This window comes from Delphinapterus leucas, chromosome 3, assembly GCF_059928025.1.
Source record: "Delphinapterus leucas isolate spDelLeu-1000000601 "Yukka" chromosome 3, BTC_Dleu_Yukka2, whole genome shotgun sequence".
In the NCBI taxonomy this organism is placed as follows: domain Eukaryota; kingdom Metazoa; phylum Chordata; class Mammalia; order Artiodactyla; family Monodontidae; genus Delphinapterus; species Delphinapterus leucas.
This window is the reverse complement of record NC_143131.1, coordinates 113,558,581-113,582,711: the sequence shown is the minus strand read 5'-3', so window position 1 is coordinate 113,582,711 and position 24,131 is coordinate 113,558,581. Positions and strand designations below refer to the sequence as shown.

Here is a 24,131-nt window from a genome sequence, read left to right as displayed (position 1 = left end):
AGACCATGTCAAGGTTTAACCAGTACGTGCCGATTAACATCTGCCTCACCCAGAAACAACTTCTTAAACCACTTCAGACGCTTTCAGTGAAATCAGAGATCTTGAACACCAAGGTATTTGACTTTATTTTCCCATTGGTTGCTACCTGAAAGGGCACACTTATCGATCCTAATTATTCTTCCCATAAAAGAACACTTTCCTGCTTACTGACTCTGGGAGAGGAATGGCAAATGAACAGAAAACCAACTTTCTCAGACATATACAAGAAATCAAGAGTTTTCTAAAACTATAACCTGAAAGTCCTATTTCTGCCTCTATATAGTAAGCATACTGTCATTCTACTCACTATTCCACCAAAATACATCTTCACATGTCAAACTGGATTACTCCCTTAAGTACTGGGTAATGTTCAAGTAGTAAAAACAAGAATTTTTACTGAATGTTATGGAATATTTTTGCATTTGCTTATTACAATACTAGTTAGAAACACCAGTTTATAATTTTTTACACATTCAACAGTTCAACAAACACATGATTCTTTCAATCTGACTGAAGTTGTAAGTCAGCGCTTCGCTGGAGAAAATGTATGAAATTGCAGCATTAATTTCTGAAATGAAGGATTGAAATTCTTCTTTCCAACTCTCCTTTGAGTCTATCACTACTCCGCATGTTCCTGCTCTTGTCCTGGAATTAGCCATCGAATACTCTCAGTTCGAACGGTAGCATACATAATAAAACTAATTAAAAAGAATAAGGAAAATACAAGCAACCAGTCTACATTTTTTATCAGAGTGCTGGGAAGAGGACCTATTTGGTCAGCTTGAGTTACCACCACATTTTTCTTGGCTTCTATACCTGAAAGAGAAATCAGTCGTTTCAAATGAGATAGAAAACATACCCGCTACAGAATTTTCTTAAGTATTCTGCATGGTATGCAAAATGATATGCAGCCTTAAAATAAACACCACAGCTAGTATATCTGGGATGGGTTTCACTTGCCTGTCAATGTAATCTGTAACTTGCCCTTCTCCCCACCACATCAAAGGAGCAGGAATCCATTCAGCTGTTCAAAGCTAAAACACTAGAATTTCAGTGAACTCACCAGAAAGCTCTTAGTGCACTGTATGAGTTGTCTTTTGTTCTCTTTCAAGACCAATGTTCAACAACTAGTAAAGCTATTCTCAGGAGTCTACAGAATGTTTTCACAGGGTAAGTAATGCTAAATTCACAATGCTTTTAAATAATTTACTGAAAGAATTGTTAGGGGACTTTCCTGGCAGTCCAGTGGTTAAGACTCCACACTTCCACTGCAGGGTGCGGGTTCATTCCCTGGTCAGGGAACTAAGATCCTACATGCCATGTGGCACGGCCAAAAAAAAAAAAAGAGTTAAGCTGAGCTCATTTAAAAAAAGAAAAAAGAAGAATTGTTAGAACAACTAACCACCACTGGGATCAGTGATTACCAAAGATGCTATGACTGCTAGATTTCATTTGGTTCTAAGTTTTCTGAGAGCACTGAGCAAAATGGCTCCCCCTGTCCGTATCAATCTAAACGACAACCAGGGGTCCAGGACAAGACTTGGAATAACTACCTGGTAAGAAGCCTTTCACTCCTATGAGGTAACTCAGTTCTTTGTTCTTCTGTGTTAGATATAAGTCATTACATGCAGCTAAGAATATATGGAAGGTATGTTATAATTTTTATTTACTTCCAGTGAATATATTTCAGGAAGGAGAGGGGTGCTCATAACTGAGGCATTAAAGCTTTTGAGGAATGAATTTTCCAACAAAGGAAGTTTCATCAATGTACAGTGCTCAAATTTTTACAGGATAAAAATAAGGCCCTATGTTTTGGCAAATATTAAGGAATTAAAATAGCATCTACAAATGAATTAATAAATAGAACTCTATACAGCAACAAACATGAATAAAACACAACCATACACAACAATGCAGATACATCCCACAAACATAATGGTCAGTGAAATCAGCCAGACGTGGAAGGATCCATACTATATGTCTCCATTAATATAAAAGTCAAAAACAAGGAACACTGGGGCTTCCCTGGTGGCGCAGTGGTTGAGAGTCCACCTGCCGATGCAGGGGACACGGGTTCGTGGCCCGGTCCGGGAAGATCCCATGTGCCGCGGAGCGGCTGGGCCCGTGAGCCATGGCCGCTGAGCCTGCGCATCTGGAGCCTGTGCTCCGCAACGGGAGAGACCACAACAGTAAGAGGCCCGCGTATCGCAAAAAAAACACAAAAAAACAAGGAACAGTACACTATGGTGTTAGTAGTGAAGATGGTGGTTATCCTTGGGGAGGACAGGAGTGAGTGCTGAAAGGGGACTGGTGATCTCTTTCTGCGTACTGGTTACTCAGGGTGTTCACTCTGTGAAAATTCAGTGCCACGTACCCTAGTGATTGATGCATATTTTTGTGTAAATATTATACTTAAATGAAAAATGTATGTAAAACAGTATCTAGAGGTATATAGTATGTGAATTTTATCTCAATAAAGCTGTTATATTTTTTAAAGGTATCTATAATCATATTAGTATTACCTATTCATGTTAAGCTTGCCACTGACCAGGAGACATTTAACAGGATCTTAACATTTCATTAGAAAAGAAGTTTTATATCCTAAAGCCAATCTTGAATCCTTCACTTAAGGACAATACTGTAGCAGATCCGAACCCACAGAAGGCACATTCCTCCAGCAATAACATGTCTTCTTCTACAGTGTTCTACATACCTGTCTGGTTAAAAATGAAGATTTTCAGCGTTTCCAATGTTCGGTCTGTATGATTAAATCTAGCCATTGGTTTAGCCCCTTGAAATAACAAGATGTTAGGAACAGCTACAGTGCCAAACCTCGTAGAAAGGCTACAAGAGAGAGAAGTCAGTCAGAAAACCTGAATTAACAGTGGGCTTCCTCACGCAATTATCATATCAGAATGGATGGAAATAAATGAGGAAGGCTCAGTTTCCTGTGACCTATGGAGGCTCCTGATACTGAAACAACAGGCTTGTAGTTGCTCCTGACAGCCTTCCTCGTGGGTCATGGTTGGGGGCCTTCGTGTTCTGTTCTCTGAGTTGCTTTCTGTTACAACATGGAGCTGCCCATGACACAATTATTCCACTAGTTCTGTTTTTAACAGCCAAAACAGATCAGACCAGAAAATTCTAATTTATGAATGAAGCACACTATGTCAATTTACCTAACAGAAGAAATTTCAGACTCTGCAGAATGCCCATCTCCAACCCTCATAAAAGGTTCAACTTAAGCGTTTAGGTTAGTGAGTCGGTGCAAAGGAATCTACAACCTAACAAACACACCAGGAAGTTCACAATTAAGGCAGGACAATTCAGAAGTAATAGGACCTGAGCAGTACTGTTTCACTTTTACAGAATACAGAGTAGTGGTATAAGCTCCAGAGTCAAAATGCTCAGGGTTCAAGCCTCAGTTCTGCCACTGAACCAGCTGTGTGAGCTTTGGGCAGATTATTTAACCTTTTTAAGCCTCAGTTACCCCCAGAAGTAAAATGGTAATATCGTATGATCAGGATTTTTTCTTCTGTAAACATGCTGTAACATAAATATTAACATATGAGGCAAACACATGTCCCACGCCATACAGTAAGAGCGAGTATCCTCTATTCTCCATAATTGAAGCACCATACCAGGCACTGAGAAGGATGCATGGTGATGAAGAAGGAACAGAGGAGATGATAAAAGCCTGCAGGGATTGGGGGGCAGCATGGGGGTTAGTATCAGACCCATGACCAAACAGCACGAAGCAGGTGCTTGGAGCCAGCCCTGCTGGCTTGGGGGCAGTGGAGAGCCCAGTCAGAGCTGGACAATGACCCTGGATGTCCTTCCAATCAGTCTGTAACCTTGAGCCTGGCCACTGAGATCTCTCCCTGAAGGCTTTGTGGGAATTTGTTGGGCAATTTCTTTATTCATAAACAATTTCAGGTAAACACTGGCAGTCCCATTACCCACCCTGAAAATCAGTGCCTCATTTTCACCACCAACTTGACTATCTTCCAGACTTTCCAAATTTATTCACACACAACCTCCTTGTGACCTGCTAACAAGCAGCATCTGACTTAGAGGAGGAGGGGAGTACACAGTTTATAACCCCAGGCACGGTCACAGGGGAAGTATACAACATCTGCACAAAGTTCTTTGTAACTTACCTTACTGAACATTCAGAAGAGACAAAACCCCACTGAACAATATGAAGGAACATAAATTTAGCAAGGGTAAATGTATTTCGAAGGTCTAAAATAATTCGTCAAATTTATCGAATGTCTACTAAGAACACGCATGCAAGAATAAATGTGAGCGTGAAGAAAGAAAAGGAAGGAGGGAAAGAAGGAAAGAAAAAACTAAAAAGGAAAGAAAGAAATCCTTAGTAGACATAAAACGGGTGCCGAGACTTAGGCTGCCAGGCTGGGAACCTCAGCTGCAGATGAAAGCCACAAAGGAACGCCCTACTTAGGATGCTAATTTTGCTAATTCAGTCTGGGCCGGACCCTAAAACGTCCTCTGCCCCCACCCCTGCCATCAGGCAGAGCCATCAATGAATTCCACCACGCAGAGAACAGTCTTTCCTTCTCAAGCGGCCTCCAGAAAGTCTCCCTCGGGAATGTGACAGTCCTCACTAGTCACACTTGTTTCTCCCTCCCTCAGTTCCATTTCAAAGCTCAAGCTCAAACCTACCTCCTCTGCTCCTAACTTAACTGATTACGACCTCCAAGTAACTGCAACCATCATCCAACAAGATGAGGCAGAAACCCCACCAAGGGAAGATACCTGCTGTGCTGAGATGCATCCAGTGCCAAAAAGTGAAGAGCTGGAAACGCCCGGGGCAGAGAGTTAAAATGAGGGGCCAAACTGGCAGAAAATCGGCACCAAGGGGTGTAAAACAGGACTAGAGTGCAGTCACTACCGTTTGGGTTGAGAAAATCCATAAGGTCCTGTGGCAAAAGAAACAAAGTGTTAAAGTCAGCAGTACAGGATGTGCACTTTTTCTGGAAGGATACACAAAAAACAGGAACCACTGCTGCCGTCAAGGGAGAGGGGGTAGGGGCAGGGACGGGAGGGAGACAGTAGTGCAGCTCCCGAAGAACCTTCTGTATTGGAACCATAGGGATCCATGGGTCAGCAGAAAAGTACTAGCAAATGACATGTTATAAACTTTCCTCCAAGGTTTCTTTTTTTCTTTTAATTGAAGTATATAGTTGATTTACAATGTTGTGTTAATTTCTTTTCCATTACGGTTTATCAGAGGATATTAAATACAGTTTCCTGTGCTATACAGCAGGACATTGTTGTTTATCCACTCTCTATGTGATAGTTTGTGTCTACTAATCACAAACTCCCAGTCTATCCCTTCCCCACCCCCTTCTTCCTTGGCAACCACAAGTCTGTCCCCTATGTCTGTGAGTCTGTTTCTGTTTCCTGGATAGGTTCATTTGTGTCGTATTTGAGATTCAACACATAAGTGATATCATATGCTATTTGTCTTTCTCTTTCTGACTTACTTCACTTAGTATAATAATCTCTAGGTCCATCTATATTGCTGCAAATGGCATTATTTCATTCCTTTTTATGGCTGAGTAGTATTCCATTGTATATATGTACCACATCTTCTTTATCCATCCCTCTGTCGGTGGACATTTAGGCTGTTTCCATGTCTTGGCTATTGTAAATAGTGGTGCTATGAACATAGGGGTGCATGTATGTTCTTTTTTTTTTTTTTTGGCTGCACTGTGCGGCATCCAGGATCTTAGTTCCCTGACCATGAATTGAACCTGTGCCCCCTGCAGTGGAAGCGTGGAGTCTTAACCACTGGACTGCCAGGGAAGTCCCAGCATGGTTTTTTTTTGTTTTTTTTTTACATCTTTATTGGAGTATAATTGCTTTACAATGGTGTGTTAGTTTCTGCTTTATAACAAAGTGAATCAGTTATACATATACATATGCTCCCATATCGCTTCCCTCTTGCGTCTCCCTCCCTCCCACCCTCCCTATCCCACCCCTCCAGGCGGTCACAGAGCACCAAGCTGATCTCCCTGCTTCCCACTAGCTATCTACCTTACGTTTGGTAGTGTATATATGTTCATGCCTCTCTCTCGCTTTGTCACAGCTTACCCTTCCCCCTCCCCATATCCTCAAGTCCATTCTCTAGTAGGTCTGTGTCTTTATTCCTGTCTTACCCCTAGGTTCTTCATGATATTTTTTTCTTAAATTCCATATATATGTGTTAGCATACGGTATTTGTCTTTCTCTTTCTGACTTACTTCACTCTGTATGACAGACTCTAGGTCCATCCACCTCCTTACAAATAGCTCAATTTCATTTCTTTTTATGGCTGAGTAATATTCCATTGTATATATGTGCCACATCTTCTGTATCCATTCATCTGTCGATGGACACTTAGGTTGCTTCCATGTCCTGGCTATTGTAAATAGAGCTGCAATGAACACTGTGGTACATGACTCTTTTTGAATTATGGTTTTCTCAGGGTATGTGCCCAGTAGTGGGATTGCTGGGTCATATGGTAGCTCTATTTTTAGGTTTTTGAGGAACCTCCATACTGTTCTCCATAGTGGCTGCACCAATTTACATTCCCACCAAGAGTGTAGGAGGGGTCCTCCTCTAAGCTTTAATATTACTATAGAGCAATTTTAATATTTTTCATAATTCATCAATTCATATACTAAGTACTCACAGGGTACAGGCCACGGTCCCAGCTTTGGAACTCTGCATCTCGTACAATCTAACAACGTTATTAAAGCACTGTGGTCTCAGGCCCAAGCTGTCATCTGAGCAGCTCCAAGCCTGTGCTAAGCAGTCAGGTCCATGTGTCTGAGCAAAGGTTAGTTCAGTGTGAGGGTGCACCATCCCTGCCGCCACCAAAACCCAGACTGCTCAAACCGCTTGCTCCTGGTCGTGTGTGTGACACCCATTAAAAGGCCACAGAGCTGAGGCACAGCATTCACCAGGCACTGAGGGGACGGTGCAAGGCCAGTGCTGACACCTGCCTCGGAGGGGCGCTCAACATACCATATGTACCCTCATTTGGAATAAGCAATCACACCTCTCAGAGCTAGGATTCTTCTCTTACATAAGCAGCCTGAATTCATTCTGCTCTCTGGCTTTAACAATCTTACAGAAAATGTCGGTCAGTATCCCAGTATTCCCTTTAGAATCACCATTTAGCCAACTAGCTGGAAAAGCATGCCTGGGCTGGACAAATTGGTCAGCTCTCAGTCCAGAGTAAACACTAGATTCACACTCTTTGGAGGAAAAAAACCTTTTCATCAATATAACATACTTCACGGAGGTATAGAACCAAGATGGTGGAGTACAAGGATGTGCTCTCACTCCCTCTTGTAAGAACACCAGAATCACAACTAACTGCTGGACAATCATCGACAGGAAGACACTGGAACTCATCAAAAAAGATACCTCACATCCAAAGACAAAGGAGAAGCCACAGTGAGACAGTAGGAGGGGCGCAATCACAGTAAAATCAAATCCCATAACTCCTGGGTGGGTGACTCACAAACTGGAGAACACTTATACCACAGAAGTCCACTCACCGGAGTGAAGGTTCTGAGCCCCACGTCAGGCTTCCCAACCTGGGGGTCCAGCAGTAGGAGGAGGAATTCCTAGAGAATCAGGCTTTGATGGCTAGTGGGATTTGATTGCAGGACTTCGACAGGACTGGGGGAAACAGAGCCTCCACTCTTGGAGGGCACACACAAAGTAGTGTGTGGATCGGGACCCAGGGGAAGGCACAGTGACCCCAGGGGAGACTGAACCAGACCTACCTGCTAGTGCTGGAGGGTCTCAGGCAGAGGGGGGGGGTGGCTGTGGCTCACCATGGGGACAAGGACACTGGCAGCAGAAGTTCTGGAAAGTACTCCTTGGCGTGAGCCTTCCCAGAATCCGCCATTAGCCCCACCAAAGAGCAGGGTAGGCTCCAGTGTTGGGTCACCTCAGACCAAACAACCAACAGGGAGGGAACCAAGCCCCACCCATCAGCAGACAAGCAGATTAAAGTGTTACTGAGCTCTGCCCACCAGAGCAACACCCAGCTCTACCCACCACCAGGCCCTCCCATCAGGAAAGTTGCTCAAGCCTCTTAGATAGCCTCATCCACCAGAGGGCAGACAGCAGAAGCAAGAAGAACTGCAATCCTGCAGTCTGTGGAACAAAAACCACATTCACAGAAAGATAGACAATATGAAAAGGCAGAGGGATATGTACCAGATGAAGGAACAAGATAAAACCCCAGAAAAACAACTAAGTGAAGTGGAGATAGGCAACCTTCCAGAAAAAGAATTCAGAATAATGATAGTGAAGGAGATCCAGGACCTTGAAAAAAGAATGGAAGAAAAGATCGAGAAGATGCAAGAAATGTTTAACAAAGACCTAGAAGAATTAAAGAACAAACAAACAGAGATGAACAATACAATAACTGAAATGAAAACTACACTAGAAGGAATCAATAGCAGAATAACTGAGACAGAAGAACGGATAAGTGACCTGGAAGACAGAATGGTGGAATTCACTGCTGTGGAACAGAATAAAGAAAAAAGAATGAAAAGAAATGAAGACAGCCTAAGAGACCTCTGGGACAACATTAAATGCAACAACATTCGCATTATACGGGTCCTAGAAGGAGAAGAGAGAGAGAAAGGACCCAAGAAAATATTTGAAGAGATTATCGTCGAAAACTTCCCTAACATGGGAAAGGAAATAGCCACCCAAGTCCAGGAAGCACAGAGACTCCCATACAGGATAAACCCAAGGAGAAACATGCCGAGACACATAGCAATCAAATTGGCAAAAATTAAAGACAAAGAAAAATTATTTAAAGCAGCAAGGGAAAAATGACAAATAACATACAAAGGAACTCCCATAAGGTTAACAGCTGATTTCTCAGCAGAAACTCTACAAGCCAGAAGGGAGTGGCATGATATACTTAAAGTGATGAAAGGGAAGAACCTACAGCCAAGATTACTCTACCCAGCAAGGATCTCATTCAGACTGATGGAGAAATCAAAAGCTTTACAGAAAAGCAAAAGCTAAGAGAATTCAGCACTACCAAACCAGCACTACAGCAAATGCTAAAGGAACTTCTCTAAGTGGGAAACACAAGAAAAGGACCTACAAAAACAAACCCAAGGGCTTCCCTGGTGGCGCAGTGGTTGAGAGTCCGCCTGCCGATGCAGGGGACACGGGTTCGTGCCCCAGTCCGGGAAGATCCCACATGCCGCAGAGCAGCTGGGCCCGTGAGCCATGGCCGCTGAGCCTGCGCGTCCAGAGCCTGTGCTCCGCAACGGGAGAGGCCACAACAGTGAGAGGCCCGCGTACAGAAAAAAAAAAAAAAAAAAAGGAACTAGAGAAAGAAGAACAAACAAAACCCAAAGTTAGCAAAAGGAAAGAAATCATAAAGATCAGAGCAAAAATAAATGAAATAGAAACAAACAAAACAATAGCAAAATCAATAAAACTAAAAGCTGGTTCTTTGAGAAGATAAACAAAATTGATAAACCATTAGCCAGACTCATCAAGAAAAAGAGGGAGAGGACTCAAATCAATAAAATTAGAAATGAAAAAGGAGAAGTTACAACAGACACCACAGAAATACAAAGCATCCTAAGAGACTACTACAAGCAACTCTATGCCAATAAAATGCACAACCTGGAAGAAATGGACAAATTCTTAGAAAGGTATTAACCCTCCAAGACTGAACCAGGTAGAAATAGAAAATATGAACAGACCAATCACAAGTAATGAAATTGAAACTGATTAAAAATCTTCCAACAAACAAAAGTCCAGGACTTCACAGGTGAATTTTATCAAACATTTAGAGAACAGCTAACACCCATCCTTCTCAAACTCTTCCAAAAAACTGCAGAGGAAGGAACACTCCCAAACTCATTCTATGAGGCCACCATCACCCTGACACCAAAACCAGACAAAGATACTACAAAAAAAGAAAATTACAGACCAATATCACTGATGAACATAGATGCAAAAATCCTCAAAAAATACTAGCAAACAGAATCCAACAACACATTAAAAGGATCATACAGCATGATCAAGTGGGATTTATCCCAGGGATGCAAGGATTCTTCAATATACACAAATCAATCAATGTGATACATCATTTTAACAAACTGAAAGAGAAAAACCATATGATCATCTCAATAGATGCAGAAGAAGCTTTCGACAAAATTCAACACCCATTCATGATAAAAACTCTCCAGAAAATGGGTATAGAGGGAAACTACCTCAACATCATAAAGGCCATATACGACAAACCCACAGCAAACATCATTCTCAGTGGTGAAAAACTGAAAGCATTTCCTCTAAGATTAGGAAAACAGAAGTATGTCCTATCTCACCACTATTATTCAACATAGTTTTGGAAGTCCTAGCCACGGCAATCAGAGAAGAAAAAGAAGTAAAAGGAATACAAATTGGAAAAGAAGAAGTAAAACTGTCACTGTTTGCAGATGAAATGATATATACAGGGAGAATCCTAAAGATGCCACCAGAAAACTACTAGGGCTAATCAGTGAATTTGGTAAAGTTGCAGGATACAAAATTAATGCACAGAAGTCTCTTGCATTCCTATACACTAATGATGAAAAATCTTAAGGAGAAATTAAGGAAACACTCCCATTTACCACTGCAACAAAAAGAATAAAATACCTAGGAATAAACCTACCTAGGGAGACAAAAGACCTGTATGCAGAAAACTGTAAGACACTGATGAAAGAAATTAATGATATCAACAGATGGAGAGATATACCATGTTCTTGGATTGGAAGAATCAATATTGTGAAAATGACTATACCACCCAAAGCAATCTACAGATTCAATGCAATCCCTATCAAATTACCAATGGCATTTTTAATGGAACTAAAACAAAAAATCTTAAAATCTGTATGGAGACACAAAAGACCCCAAATAGCCAAAGCAGCCTTGAGGGGAAGAAACCGAGCTGGAGGAATCAGACTCCCTGACTTCAGACTATACTACAAAGCTACAATAATCAAGACAATATGGTACTGGCACAAAAAGAGAAACAAAGATCAATGGAACAAGATAGAAAGCACAGAGATAAACCCATACACCTATGGTCAACTAATCTATGACAAAGGAGGCAAGGATATACAATGGAGAAAGATGGTCTCTTCAATAAGTGGTGCTGGGAAAACTGGACAGTTACATGTAAAAGAATGAAATTAGAACACTCCCTAACACCGTACACAAAAATAAACTCAAAATGGATTAGAGACCTAAATGTAAGACCGGACACTATAAAACTCTTAGAGGAAAACATAGGAAGAACACTCTTTGACATAAATCACAGCAAGGTCTTTTTTGATCCACCTCCTAGAGTAATGGAAATAAAAACAAAAATAAACAAATGGGACCTAATGAAATTTCAAAGCTTTTGCACAGCAAAGGAAACCATAAACAAGATGAAAAGACAACCCTCAGAATGGGGGAAAATATTTGCAAATGAATCAACGGACAAAGGATTAATCTCCAAAATATATAAACAGCTCATGCAGCTCAATATTAAAAAAACAAACAACCGAATCCAAAAATGGGTAGAAGGGGGCTTCCCTGGTGGCGCAGTGGTTGAGAGTCCTCCTGCCGATGCAGGGGATGCACGTTCGTGCCCCGGTCTAGGAAGATCCCACGTGGCGCGGAGCGGCTGGGCCCGTGAGCCATGGCCGCTAAGCCTGCGTGTCCAGAGCCTGTGCTCCGCAACGGGAGAGGCCACAGCAGTGAGAGGCCCGCGTACCGCAAAAACAAACAAACAAACAAAAATGGGCAGAAGACCTAAATAGACATTTCTCTAATGAAGACATACAGATGGCCAAGAAGCACATGAAAAGCTGCTCAACATCACTAATTACTAGAGAAATGCAAATCAAAACTACAATGAGGTATCACCTCACACCAGTTAGAATGGGAATCATCAGAAAATCTACAAACAACAAATGCTGGAGAGGGTGTGGAGAAAGGGGAACCTTCTTGCACTGTTGGTGGGAATGTAAATTGATACAGCCACTATGGAGAACAGTATGGAGGTTCCTTAAAAAACTAAAAATAGAATTACCATATGATCCAGCAATCCCACTACTGGGCATATACCCAGAGAACATCATAATTCAAAAAGACACATGCACCCCAATGTTCACTGCAGCACTATTTACAACAGCCAGGTCATGGAAGCAACCTAAATGCCCATCGACAGATGAATGGATAAAGAAGGTGTGGTACATATATACAATGGAATATTACTCAGCCATAAAAAGGAATGAAATTGGGTCATTTGTTGAGATGTGGATTGGGATTGACATGTATACACTGATGTGTATAAAACTGATGACTAATAAGAAGCTGCTGTATAAAAAAAAATTTTTTTAATAAAATAAACAAACCAAAAAAAACATACTTTGCAACCTAAGTGTCCATCGACAGATGAATGGATAAATAAGATGTGGCACATATATACAATGGAATATTACTCAGCCATAAAGAGGAACGAAATTGAGTTATTTGTAGTGAGGTGGATGGACCTAGAGTCTGTCATACAGAGTGAAGTAAGTCAGAAAGAGAAAAACAAATATCATATGCTAACACATATATATGGAATCTAAAAAAAAAAAAATGGGTCTGAAGAACCTAGGGGCAGGGCAGGTATAAAGACACAGACGTAGAGAATGGACTTGAGGACACGGGAGGGGGAAGGGGAAGCTGGGACGAAGTGAGAACAGCACTGACACATATACACTACCAAATGTAAAATAGATAGCTAGTGGGAAGCAGCCGCATAGCACAGGGAGATCAGCTTTGTGACCACCTAGAGGGGTAGGATAGGGAGGGTGGGAGGGGGATGCAAGAGGGAGGAGATATGGGGATATATGTATACATATAGCTGATTCACTTTGTTATACAGCAGAAACTAACACAACATTGTAAAGCAATTATACTCCAGTAAAGATGTTAAAAATATATATATATACATATATATGTATAAAACATACTTCTCAGGGACATGACTAGTCTAAACAATGCTAAATTACAATTTTAGTAATTCAGATATTTTATTTTTATGCCTCCATAACAAATACCTCATTTAGAAGAAGAAGAATGCTATGATTCTGATACCAAGCACCTATCTGTCCACTGGGATTTTTATCATGAGACTTGGTGGTGAGATTAACCCAAGGCTGACTAGGTTTAGGCCTCCTAAAAAGCATATTCGACACTAGTTATATCTCCTCCTTTTCCTACAAACATCACAGAAAGCCAGATGAATTTTCACTGATGCAGCCATTAAATGCTATCCCACTTACAATATGATAAAGATTATGACTCCTCATTTGAAAGTTGATAGAGTATTAAATTGTAAAATGAAATGTGCGGAAAAGGAGAAAAGCACTAAATACTTTTGTCTTACCTGTGACATATTTAAAATTTTCAGAGTGAAATTTTCTAATCCTGTCACATTTCTCTCCTCGCAGTTCACCTTCGGGGATTTCAGACTTTCGGTGGTGTTGGCACCCTCTGTCGGCGGGGGGTCAGACTCCACCACTTCAGGCTCTGCGTAGTACTCCTCTTCTCTCTCCGGGAAGCTGGCTCCAGCGCTGTCCAGAGAGAAGAGGCTCTCCCGGGGGTTGCACCTCGAGTCCTCCTCCCCTCCAGCCCCGCAGGTGCCGCTGCTGGGCTCTGGGCTCAGTTTGTCCTCGGCTTCCCCAGGAATCACAGACAACATTACCATGTGTTCACCATCAGCGTCCAGCCCCAGCACTGCCTCGGCCTCTTCTGCAGCCAGGTCCTGGCCCACTGGGTCACGGGAAGGCACCTCCTCACTCATGTACCCAGCCCCCACCTGGAATGGGTAAGCAGGCTGCTCCTCTGACCATAAGTGACCTCTTTTCTCTGCAACTAAAACATGCCACTATGTTCACAGTCACATCTAACTTCAAAATAAATGAATCCCAAAGAATTACAGTTCTCAAATATGAAATTTTCCCCTCCAGAGTAAAAAGTTACCTTCCCATTAAACTATCACAGAGCCACCCATCATTCTCCAGGTCATGAAGAAGATCACAAGGAGATACTAGATTAATGAATGCCAGGAAGTGGACAAACACATAGCTTCATGCAAAACCTGCTGCTTGTCATGCGGATTACAAGCAAAAACATTCCACTGCAGACATCCAATTAGGAAAATATAATACAAACACTTTAACAATTTAGTTTCTTTGATGAGACTATCCAAGAAAATAATGACGGCTTTATGGAAGATTCTACCATGGCAAAGCATCTTTGCACCCATTATAACAGCTCTGTGAGATGGGCAGCACAAGGGTTATCATCCCGACTTAATAGATGAGGTACAGAGAGGTTCAGTGTAATGCCCAATGGCACACAGCCAGTAAGCAGCAGAGCCACGTCTAAGAGCGAAGTCTACTGACTGCTACTCCAGAGCGGGCCTTACCCTCCCCACGTGATACCTCGGAGGGCTGCTGGGCAACGCTGCCCGAAGAATGCTACTAGAGCCAGCTCCTTCCCGGGGTGGCCTCTACAGCTGGCCTCTGCTCTCCTGCCTGCTGCCCTTGGGCTACTGCCCTCAGGAGTGCTAACGGTGCACCAAGCAGAGCAGGGGCAGCAGCAGGGAGAAGAGGAGGAGGATTTTCCTCTCACTTTGGAGCCATTAGATGCGGCTTGGGCCAAAGGTTCAGGCAAGGGGAGAGTCCTGGGCAGTCTCATACATCCATCCAGCAAGCTCCACTCACCTCTGTACAATGACTCCTGCCCTCCACCTCTCATGACCTCAACGACAGCCGCCAGACTCCGGGCCAGGCACTGACCAGGGGAAACGAATGGGCCCAGCTGCACTCAGACAAGCCCACCATATGGCTGGGGAGCCACCAGCTGTATAATGAGCTCTGCATGCAAACAGCGTGTCTAGCAGAGTGTGAATGACCAACTGGCTTCAAAGCCGGGGAGGGATCTGGGAACTTCCTAAGGTATGCACATTTGTATAACGTCTCAAAGAATATCTCCACAGATGTTTGCAGATTCATTCAGCAATTCAAAAACACTCTCTGGGAATTTGCTTCAGGCTAAGTGGAATAATGGGAACCAGATTTATTCTCCCTCCTGAAACAACCCAAAAAACAGCCAAATATGTGAAACAACAGTTTCAGGAGACTAGCAATGAGACAACGAAGGACAGTGAACAGGAAGCAGATGAGAAGAGCCCTACAAATGCTCTAGCTTACTGCCTGAGAGAGTTCCTGCCCTGTCTCAGGAAGGGCCCAGCTGACTTCTCCAGTTGAGATGGAACTGAGGGTCCAGAAAGACCAAGAAGCTAGAGTTTGCAGGACAGAATACTGGAGATGGGAGAGCTGCAGAAAGAGGACTCTGGAGATCTGTGGAGGGGGCCCCGCCTTGAGTATACTGGTCAGCATATGCCTGTAAGTGAACTACCCCAAGCCAGGGAAAGAACCACTCAAAGGGATTAGCGGTAACAGTACCCAACAGCCACAGAAAGCTGGGAATAGTACCTGTCCCCACCCACTAGCCTGGGAAACCTCCTAAGTCACAGGGTACTGGGGAGAGTACGCGAAAGGGACTTGCCTCAGCAGTGGGGCCCAATTAACCCTAAAGTAAATACAGCTCTGCTTCCATCTAGCAATCCTTAAAAGTGAGAATCACACTGTGTTCAAGTAACTTAACTGTATCCCAGAACAAAGCTCAAGAATATTTACAGGAATACTAAAATATCTAGCACTCAACCAGGTAAAATTTACTTCTGGCATCCAATCAAAGATTACCAGGCATGCAAAGAAGCAGGGAAATTCTCCTCATTATCCATAACGAGAATAAGCAACCAAACCTGACCCAGAACTTGCACAGATTTCAGAATCATTAGATGAGGCTGTCAAAACAGCAATAACTGCATCATATATGTTTAAAAAGTTAAGTAGATATAGAGAACATAAGACATAAAAAGAGACCCAAATCAAAATGCAAATCAAAACCACAATGAGATATCACCTCACACATGTTAGAATGGCTATTATCAAAAAGACAAGAAATGACAAATGTTGGTATGCATGCAGACAAAGGGGAACCCTTGTGCACTATCAGTGAAAATGTAAATTGGTGCAGCCACTAAGGAAAACAGTATGGAAGTTCCTCAAAAAATAAAAAATAGAACTACCATATGATCCAGCAATTCCACTTCTGGGCATTTATCCAAAGAAAATGAAAACACTCACTTGAAAAGGTACATGTACCCCCATGTTCACTGCAGCATTATTTACATAAGTCAAGACATGGAAGCAATTGATGGATGCATAGATAAAGAAAATGTGAGATATATACATATATTTGTATATGTATATGTGTGTATATATATATGTATATATGTATATGTGTATATATATGTATATATATATAAAAAGTATTATTCGGCCATTTAAAAACAGGAAATCTTGCCATTTACGACAACATGGACAGACCTTGAGGGCATTATGCTAAGTGAAATAAATCAGAGAAGGACAAATACTGTATTATCTCACTTAAATGTGGAATCTAAAAACAAACAAACAGGGCTTCCCTAGTGGCGCAGTGGTTGAGAGTCCACCTGTCAATGCAGGGGACATGGGTTCATGCCCCAGTCTGGGAACATCCCACATGCCGCGGAGCGGCTAGGCCCGTGAGCCATGGCCGCTGAGCCTGCGCGTCCGGAGCCTGTGCTCCACAACGGGAGAGGCCCCAACAGTGAGAGGCCCGCATACCGCAAAAAACAACAACAACAACAACAAAAACTCCACAAGCTCATACAGAAAACAGCTTGGTGGTTGACAGAGGTGGTGGGTAGGGGGTGGGCAAAATGGGTGAAGATGGTCAAAAAGTACAAACTTCCAGTTATAAAATAAGTGAGTCATGGGGATATAATGCACAGCATGGTAACTATAGTTAATTATACTATATTGTATATCTGAAAGTTGCTAAGAGGGTAGTAAACCTTAAAAGGTCTCATCCAAAGAAAAGAATTTTATAACTGTGTGTGATGATGGATTTTAACCAGACTTATTGTGGTGATCATTTTACAATATATATACATCAGATGATTGTGTTGTACAACTGAAACTACTATAATGTTATATATAAATTATATCTCAATAATAATTTTTTAAAAGACCCAAATTATACTTCTAGCAATGAAAATTACAAGGTCAGAGATGAAAACTGCACTGGATGGGATTCATAGTAGATTAGACATTACAGAAGAAAAGAGTAGTTAACTTAAGGCATAGCAATAGAACCCATACAAAATGAAACACACAATGAGAAAACGAATCCCCCCCCAAATGAAGAGTGACAGTGAGCTGTGGGGCAATTTCAAGTGGTCTCATGTACAGATAATTGGAGTACCCAAAAGAGAGAAGTAAATGGGGGAAAACACAAAAAGTAATTGAAGAAACAATCACCGAAAACTTTACAAACCTGATGAAAACTATAAATCCATAGATCCAAGAAGCTCAACAAACTACACCAAGATACATCATAATCAAACTGATCAAAACCAGTGACAGAGAAAAACTCTTAAAAGCAGACGGAGAAAAAAGACATGCTATGTATAGAGGAACAAAGATAAGGATGACAGCAGATTTCTCATTGGAAACAATGCAAGCAAGAAGAACAGCATCTTTAAGGGACTGAAAGGAAAAAAACTATAAACCTAGAATTCTATACCCAGCAAAAATGTCTTTCAAAATCAAAGGCAAAATAAATACGTTTTCAGACACACAAAAGCTGAAACAATTCATAACCAGCAGACCTACATGACAAGAATCTGAAATGAACTTCTTCGGGCAATAGAAAAATGATACCAGATGGAAATGTGGATCCACACAAAAGAATGAAGAGCACCAGAAATGGTAACTACATAAATAAATATATACAATTCTTTCTGAAAGTCTAGCTCTGAAGGGGAAAAGAAAGACCCGGTAGTTGTTACGGGCAGGCAGGGGGCTAAGAGAAATTTTCGTTTTGGTTTTCAGGACACAGGAGAAATTTAAGGATATATAAAGCTCATGGGAAAGTGAGTAAGCAGGGAGAGGTGACAATACAGGTTAGAGAGGGCAGAGTACAGGGCTTGAGAAGCAAGATAGGTCCTTGACAGAAGAGGGTCAAGCACTTCTTTGCCTATGACCTAGAAAAGGGGCTGGGTGCCTGGGCAAGGAGCTCTGTCAATGGGGTGCGGATGGCAGTCCTTCTGTAGCCTTTGGTTGATAAACATGTACTACTTGTATAATCATAAGTAAAAACAAACAAACATGTTTACTAGATCGTTCTCAAGACAGAGCAGAAAATGAAGCCAGAGAGGCTAAAAGTCTGGAGAAGAACAAAGGGTGCCAGATTTGGGAACCAACTCTACTCCCAAATGCACCAGTTCTGCAGAGATCTTCTCTCTCTGAACCTAATCAACATTCTAGGTCCTCTAAAGTAAATGGAGAATGCCAATATCCTAAAAGAATCTCAAGAGAAAAAAGTCAGCGCACAAAATAGAATCTGGTTCTTCTGATCACCTTTATGTAAAACTGGATAGATGTCCCTTACAGAAAATCAAAAGGAAGTCTGAGTGATGCAGAGAGCTAGAATTTTGAGTCAGGAGTGTTGTTTTTCCCTCCTGTGAAGATATTTAAGTAGGACAAATTGGGAACAAAACAAAAATTCTCACACCCTCAGGTACCATTTTTTTCATTTAAGCATTGGGAAGAAAGGAAACATTGAATTATTCCACTCTAAGAAATGACCTACCGTGTGAGAGCCACTGAACCCTCCCATGGTAATGCGCCTTTTAAAAAAGATTGCTTCTCAATGTCAATAATCTGATTATAGTTTGAGCCATGCATAAAGTGGAAATTACTGCACTACTGGCAGCAAGGAATATGTTTGGAGAACAGGGGCGAGGGCACCACTCCAACTCTGCCAAGGAGCTCCTTCATACCCTTCCAGTTGTTCTCAGAAGACTCTCTACCAGCCACAGGTTTTTGTTCATAATGGCTTCTGTGTCAGGGGAGCCAACTGGGGAGGACCAAAAACAGCTGGGGGTTAGAGGGGCAGCAACCCGTACTTTCCATAGGAAATTTTCAGTGTGTGCATCTAACAAATGGAGAAAATACCACTGAAATGCAGACACTCATAGGGCTACCATGCAGATTAAATGAGAAAAGACGTATATGGTCCCTGGCACATGGTAAGCACTCCATAAATGGCTACAGTGATGGTGGTGATGATGATAATGGTTATGACTGACGCTTACAATTCAAAGAGATGGACGGAAACCACAACTAGGTCCTATTAATTCCTCTGCTAAATACACTCTGGGTCCATCCACTTCTCCCAACCCACTCACACCCCTCAGCCCAGGCCACAGTCATCTCTCACTTGGACAACTGCTGCAACCACCAAAATGGTCTTCCTGGTTGGCCCTCTACCCCTCTCCAAACCCTCCTCACAGCATCCAAGTGAAACTGAAAGTCAAAGGCAAATGTGATCATGTCACTCCCCTGCTAAAACCCTTTCAATGGCTTCCCCCTACGCTGTGCATGAATCCATGCTCTGTAGCATGACTACCAGGCCACAGGTGATAAGGCCTCTGTCCATACTCCCAACAGGTGCCACTAGACATCTCTGGTCCCTGATCACTCACACCCTCCTCCCCCTACCTCAGAACTGTCCTGAGGGCTGTTTCTCTGCCAAGAGCCCTCCCTCCACTCCCTCTCTTCTTCTGGCTAATCTGACACATCCTTCAGATCTCACCCTAAACTTCACCTCTGGAAGGTGAACTTCACCCTCCTAGACCCTCATACCAGAAGGGTCTCCCATTACAGCATTCCATAATGCCCTGGGACTCTCCTTGAAGCATTTTCCACTCTTGTGGAAAATTTACTTAATTATTTGTGGTCATTTAATGCCTGCCTTCCCCATCAGACAGGAGGGTGGGCGTATTTCTCTACTTGCTCTCCACTGCACCCAGAGTGCCTAACAGAGCATATGGCATATGACAGGTGCTCAGTCAGAATCTGCTAGTTGACTGTCTAGTGAAGACAGGTGTGGGGTGTTGAAGTCCAGGGTTGGCACCCGTTCCTTGACACCTGGACAGCACTGCCACCTCCAGTTGCTAATTTGCCAGTGGTATCCTCTGCAGAGAAAAAGCCTTGGATTTTCAGCCACCCCCAAAAGGAACCAGCTGGTGAAGATTCCTCAGTCCTCACCCCATTCATGGCCTGGCCATGATGACCAGTGACCCACCCCATGGCTGGTGTTACCCTCAGGTCTGTATGACGTGACCCTCCCTGCCAGGAAGGCTCACACTGACTGCCGAATCAGCCAGTGTTCTGCCAGGAAACAGCACGTGCAACTTGGACAATTGGAGGAGAACTTAATAAAGGTACCTCCAACATGTGAGCTGGGTGTAGAGAAACCAAAAGCAATGGTAAGGAATCCCAGGGTCAATAACAGCAGAGGGGGAGCCAGTTACCACTCATAGACCTTAAGAGTCCAGAGGCAGAAGCCTTGAAACAGAGAGTACAACCTTCTAGAAGCCCTAACTTTCAGTGGAGGGACACAGCCAAACTGCGATATCCCCAAGGGAGGGAGCTTAGAGAATCAATAACCTGACCTCACTCTCCCTTCATGCCAACACAACAGAAGCCAGAAGACAGAAGAGCCAGTTGTTTATTCCATACAGGACAGCTACTCAGGGCACAGAGCAGGGTGGAGAAGGCTGAAGAATGATCTGAGAGACATGTCCCCTCTCTGAGGCTGGTGGTTAAGTGTAGCGACAGAGAAGTGTAGTACAGAGCTTTGACTGTGAGGTCAGGCAGACAGAGGCTTGAATTGTAGCTTCTCAACTTCTGCTGTTGGACCTTGGTAAAAGACTTAGGGGATGCTGAGTCTCAGTTTACTCATCTATCAAATGGGGACAATAACAACATACATTTCATAAGCATTTAAAGACTAAATAAGATGATGCTCAAAAAGCACTAAGCACACTGCCTGGCAGATAATGAGTGTTTTCATTACTTTTCATTACTCAGCAAGCTGGCTGCCCTGCCTCTTTCCAGGACACGGCAGGGAAAGGAAAGATCTGTGTATTCCTGTTAAGTTTTGAATGACAAGAAAGGCCAAAGGGTCTGGACTTTAATAGGGCTCTGCGCAGTAGGGCGAAGAAACAATGGGAATAAGGCCTCCACTCCTGGGCCCAGCCATGCCTCCAGGTGGCTGCCTTCCCCACGGAGGGACCCTGAGAGCATGCTCTGGCAAGCAGCAAGTTACCCTGGGATCTGCTGTGTTTTTCTCATCTGTCCTTCACAGGCACCTGAGCAAGAGTGACCTTCTTACGAAAGTGGTCCAGCAGGGTGCAAAGTAAAGCGTGGGCTTTGCAGTCAGAGATACAGGCTCTGCCAATTACCAGAATCGCAAACGTAGGCAGATTACTTAGCCTCTCTGAGCTCAACATCTTCATCTGTAAAACACGGATGCTCACGGAATCTATCTCACAGAATCGGTGGGAGGGCTAAATAAGATAATGATAGCACTGTGCACAGTTCCTGGCTCCTAATAAGGGCACCATAGAGGTCGGCTATTCGTTATGATGATTATCATTAATAATGAAGTGCTCAGCACATGGGGGTATGCCTCAGTAAACGCTAATACACGGTTCCTCTCCACTGAGTCACCTGCTCAGGGGCCTGAACATGGCCCGGGCATCCCGCCCCGCCGGCCCCTACCCCGGACCGCGAGCGGGGACCACCGGGGGAAGGAGGTCGGGATAACCCGGGGAGACGCGCTCTAGGGGGCGCCAGGAAGAGGTGAGGCGCGCAGCGCGGGCCTTCGCGCAGGTAAAAGAGCGTCGCCCGGGTAGACAGCCACCTCGCCGGTCATTACACGCACAGCCGCCCGCGCCGCCGCCCACGGCCCCAGCCCGCACTCACCCTCCTGGCCGCGGGCGGGAGGCCCCAGCACCCACAGCAGTACCTGCCACCAGCCAAGGAGCCGCATGGTGCGCGGCGGGCAGCGGCCGCACCACCCAGGCCGAAGGGCAACCGGCGTACAGCGACGCGAGTCGCGCTCCTTGCCGGAGGAAAGCTTGAGGAGGAGAGCTCGGGAGCGCGGGGCGCGGCCCCGCGCCGCCATCTTGGCAGCTGGCAGCTGCCGCGGGCGCCATTTTGGAGCCGGGCGGCCGCCTCTCGTCTCTGACCTGTGCCGTGGGACTCGGGGCTGTTTGGGAGCCAAGCGCCCGCCATCTCAGATCGTTTCGAAGTTTCCTGACCCTCAGGTCCTGGGCGAGGTTCCGGCAGAGGCCTGTTGCCCTCTTTCTTCACCCGGCAGTCGGGGCCGGGCGGCCGGCAGCAAGCCCTGCGCCCGCCCAGCGCTTCGTTCCCGGGCCAGAAAGGCCCGGAAGCGTCCTCCTGGAGTGCCCCATCCAGGGTCAGATCCCTTTCCTCATCCATATTATCCTTCCCAGGTTGCCAGATAAAACACAGGATGCCCAGTTAAATTTGAATTTCACATAAACAACGAATAATTTTTACTATAAGAGACCGACCGAGGCTGGGCTGCGGCAGTTTTGCTATAGTAAATTTTCTAGTGGTTCCAGGAGGATCTGACACAGTGGACAACATGGGTGGAAAGAGCCCACGTTCTTGATCACCACATTCATCTTTTGGCCAACAACCTCCCTCTCCCCCAACAGTGTAGTAGCAAATATTTTCTTCTTTAAATTATTCTCTCCCATACCCTCCATACTGGTTTTGAAGGTCATGATAAAGCCAATGGGGCAGAGGATTAAGGGGATTTAGGCTTAATGAAAAGGAGGCTGATTTGACTCATCTGGACACTCCAACGTGGATGCTCTGTGGTTACAATTCCTTCCTTTTTGTTATGTCCTTTTCCCTCTCTGTGTTTGTGTTTTGGTTGGTTGTTTGGACAGATGCACTTACAGATGTTAGACTGTTGCCTTTCGATAAATACTATATATACACTCTGATGGAAACTCAATACAGCCAACAGAATAGAATGCGAATTTGACTGTCTCGCCACCAGGTGGCACATGCACTTATTTGCAGTGAGAAAATTGCATTCAGGTTTGAAACTTTGATTTTACTTTCGTTTCTAGGGGGTAAAAAAGTTGACATCATCCTCTTCCTTTGGCTGAGATGAACTCTATGCACCAACACCATACAGCCCGGGGATTGTTCATACAAGAAGCTGATAATAATTGGAATTGTTCTTCACAGCTACACACCTGCACTCCTGGTTTTTGTCTCCCCTGATAGGTTTGCATAAATTTTTTTAATCTATTGAGTCATGAGGACCTCTTTGTCTCTCTCCCTCCCTCTCTCTCAACAGACAAGTATTTACTTTCATTTAGATCACTGTGGCAAAGTGTATTTTCCAAAGCTTGCCACAAAAATATTCCCCATCCCACATGCTGCTGTGCAACGTAATTTTGCCACTGGCCCATCAATAGGTAGAATCTAATTCCCCTCCCCTTGAATCTGGGTGGTCCTGTGATTCACATATAACCAAGAGAATGTGGCAGTGTATGAAATGATCCTGTATGACTTCTGAGGCGACACAGCTTTATCCTTTTTTGCTGGAAGGTTTGCACAGGCGTTCTGAGCCACGAAGTAAGTACATGGACTGTCCTGAGGCTGTATGCTCTGAGGAAGTTCAAACTAGCTTGCATAGGGAAGCCGTGACACTTCAAGAAGAGAGATGCCCACCATCACCAGCTGAGCCTGGCCCCATTCTGTTGCAGCTTCGGCAACCATTGGACTACTACTGCCTGAGAGTCCATAGCCAGAGATGCACAGCTTGAGCTGTTTCCAAATTCCTGACCCACAGAAACAGAAATTTTTTAAATGTCATTTTAAAAATGGTTCTGAAGAACATAGGGGCAGGACAGGAATAAACATGCAGACGTAGAGAATGGACTTGAGGACAAAGGGAGGGGGAAGGGTAAGCTGGGACGAAGTGAGAGAGTG

At 43.8% G+C, this 24,131-nt stretch overlaps 1 protein-coding gene across 3 annotated transcripts; it reads right to left on the bottom strand.

Moving 5' to 3' along the window:
- Positions 1-92: 92 nt before the first annotated feature.
- On the bottom strand, positions 93-22,324 carry TXNDC15 (thioredoxin domain containing 15). Of its 3 annotated transcripts, none has more exons than XM_089908468.1 (5): positions 22,120-22,324; positions 13,511-13,998; positions 4,819-4,982; positions 2,753-2,883; positions 93-855 (listed from the first exon to the last, which is right to left on the bottom strand). In XM_089908468.1, exons 1-5 carry the CDS (start codon positions 22,307-22,309, stop codon positions 659-661), a joined length of 1,170 nt encoding a protein of 389 aa, XP_089764594.1. In that variant the 5' UTR covers positions 22,310-22,324; the 3' UTR covers positions 93-658. The 3 variants fall into 3 exon arrangements, with proteins under 3 accessions (XP_089764594.1, XP_030618601.1, XP_089764595.1); XM_030762741.2 differs by having other exon boundaries at positions 22,077-22,291; XM_089908469.1 differs by lacking the exon at positions 93-855 and adding an exon at positions 862-1,349 and having other exon boundaries at positions 22,077-22,320.
- Positions 22,325-24,131: the final 1,807 nt, after the last annotated feature.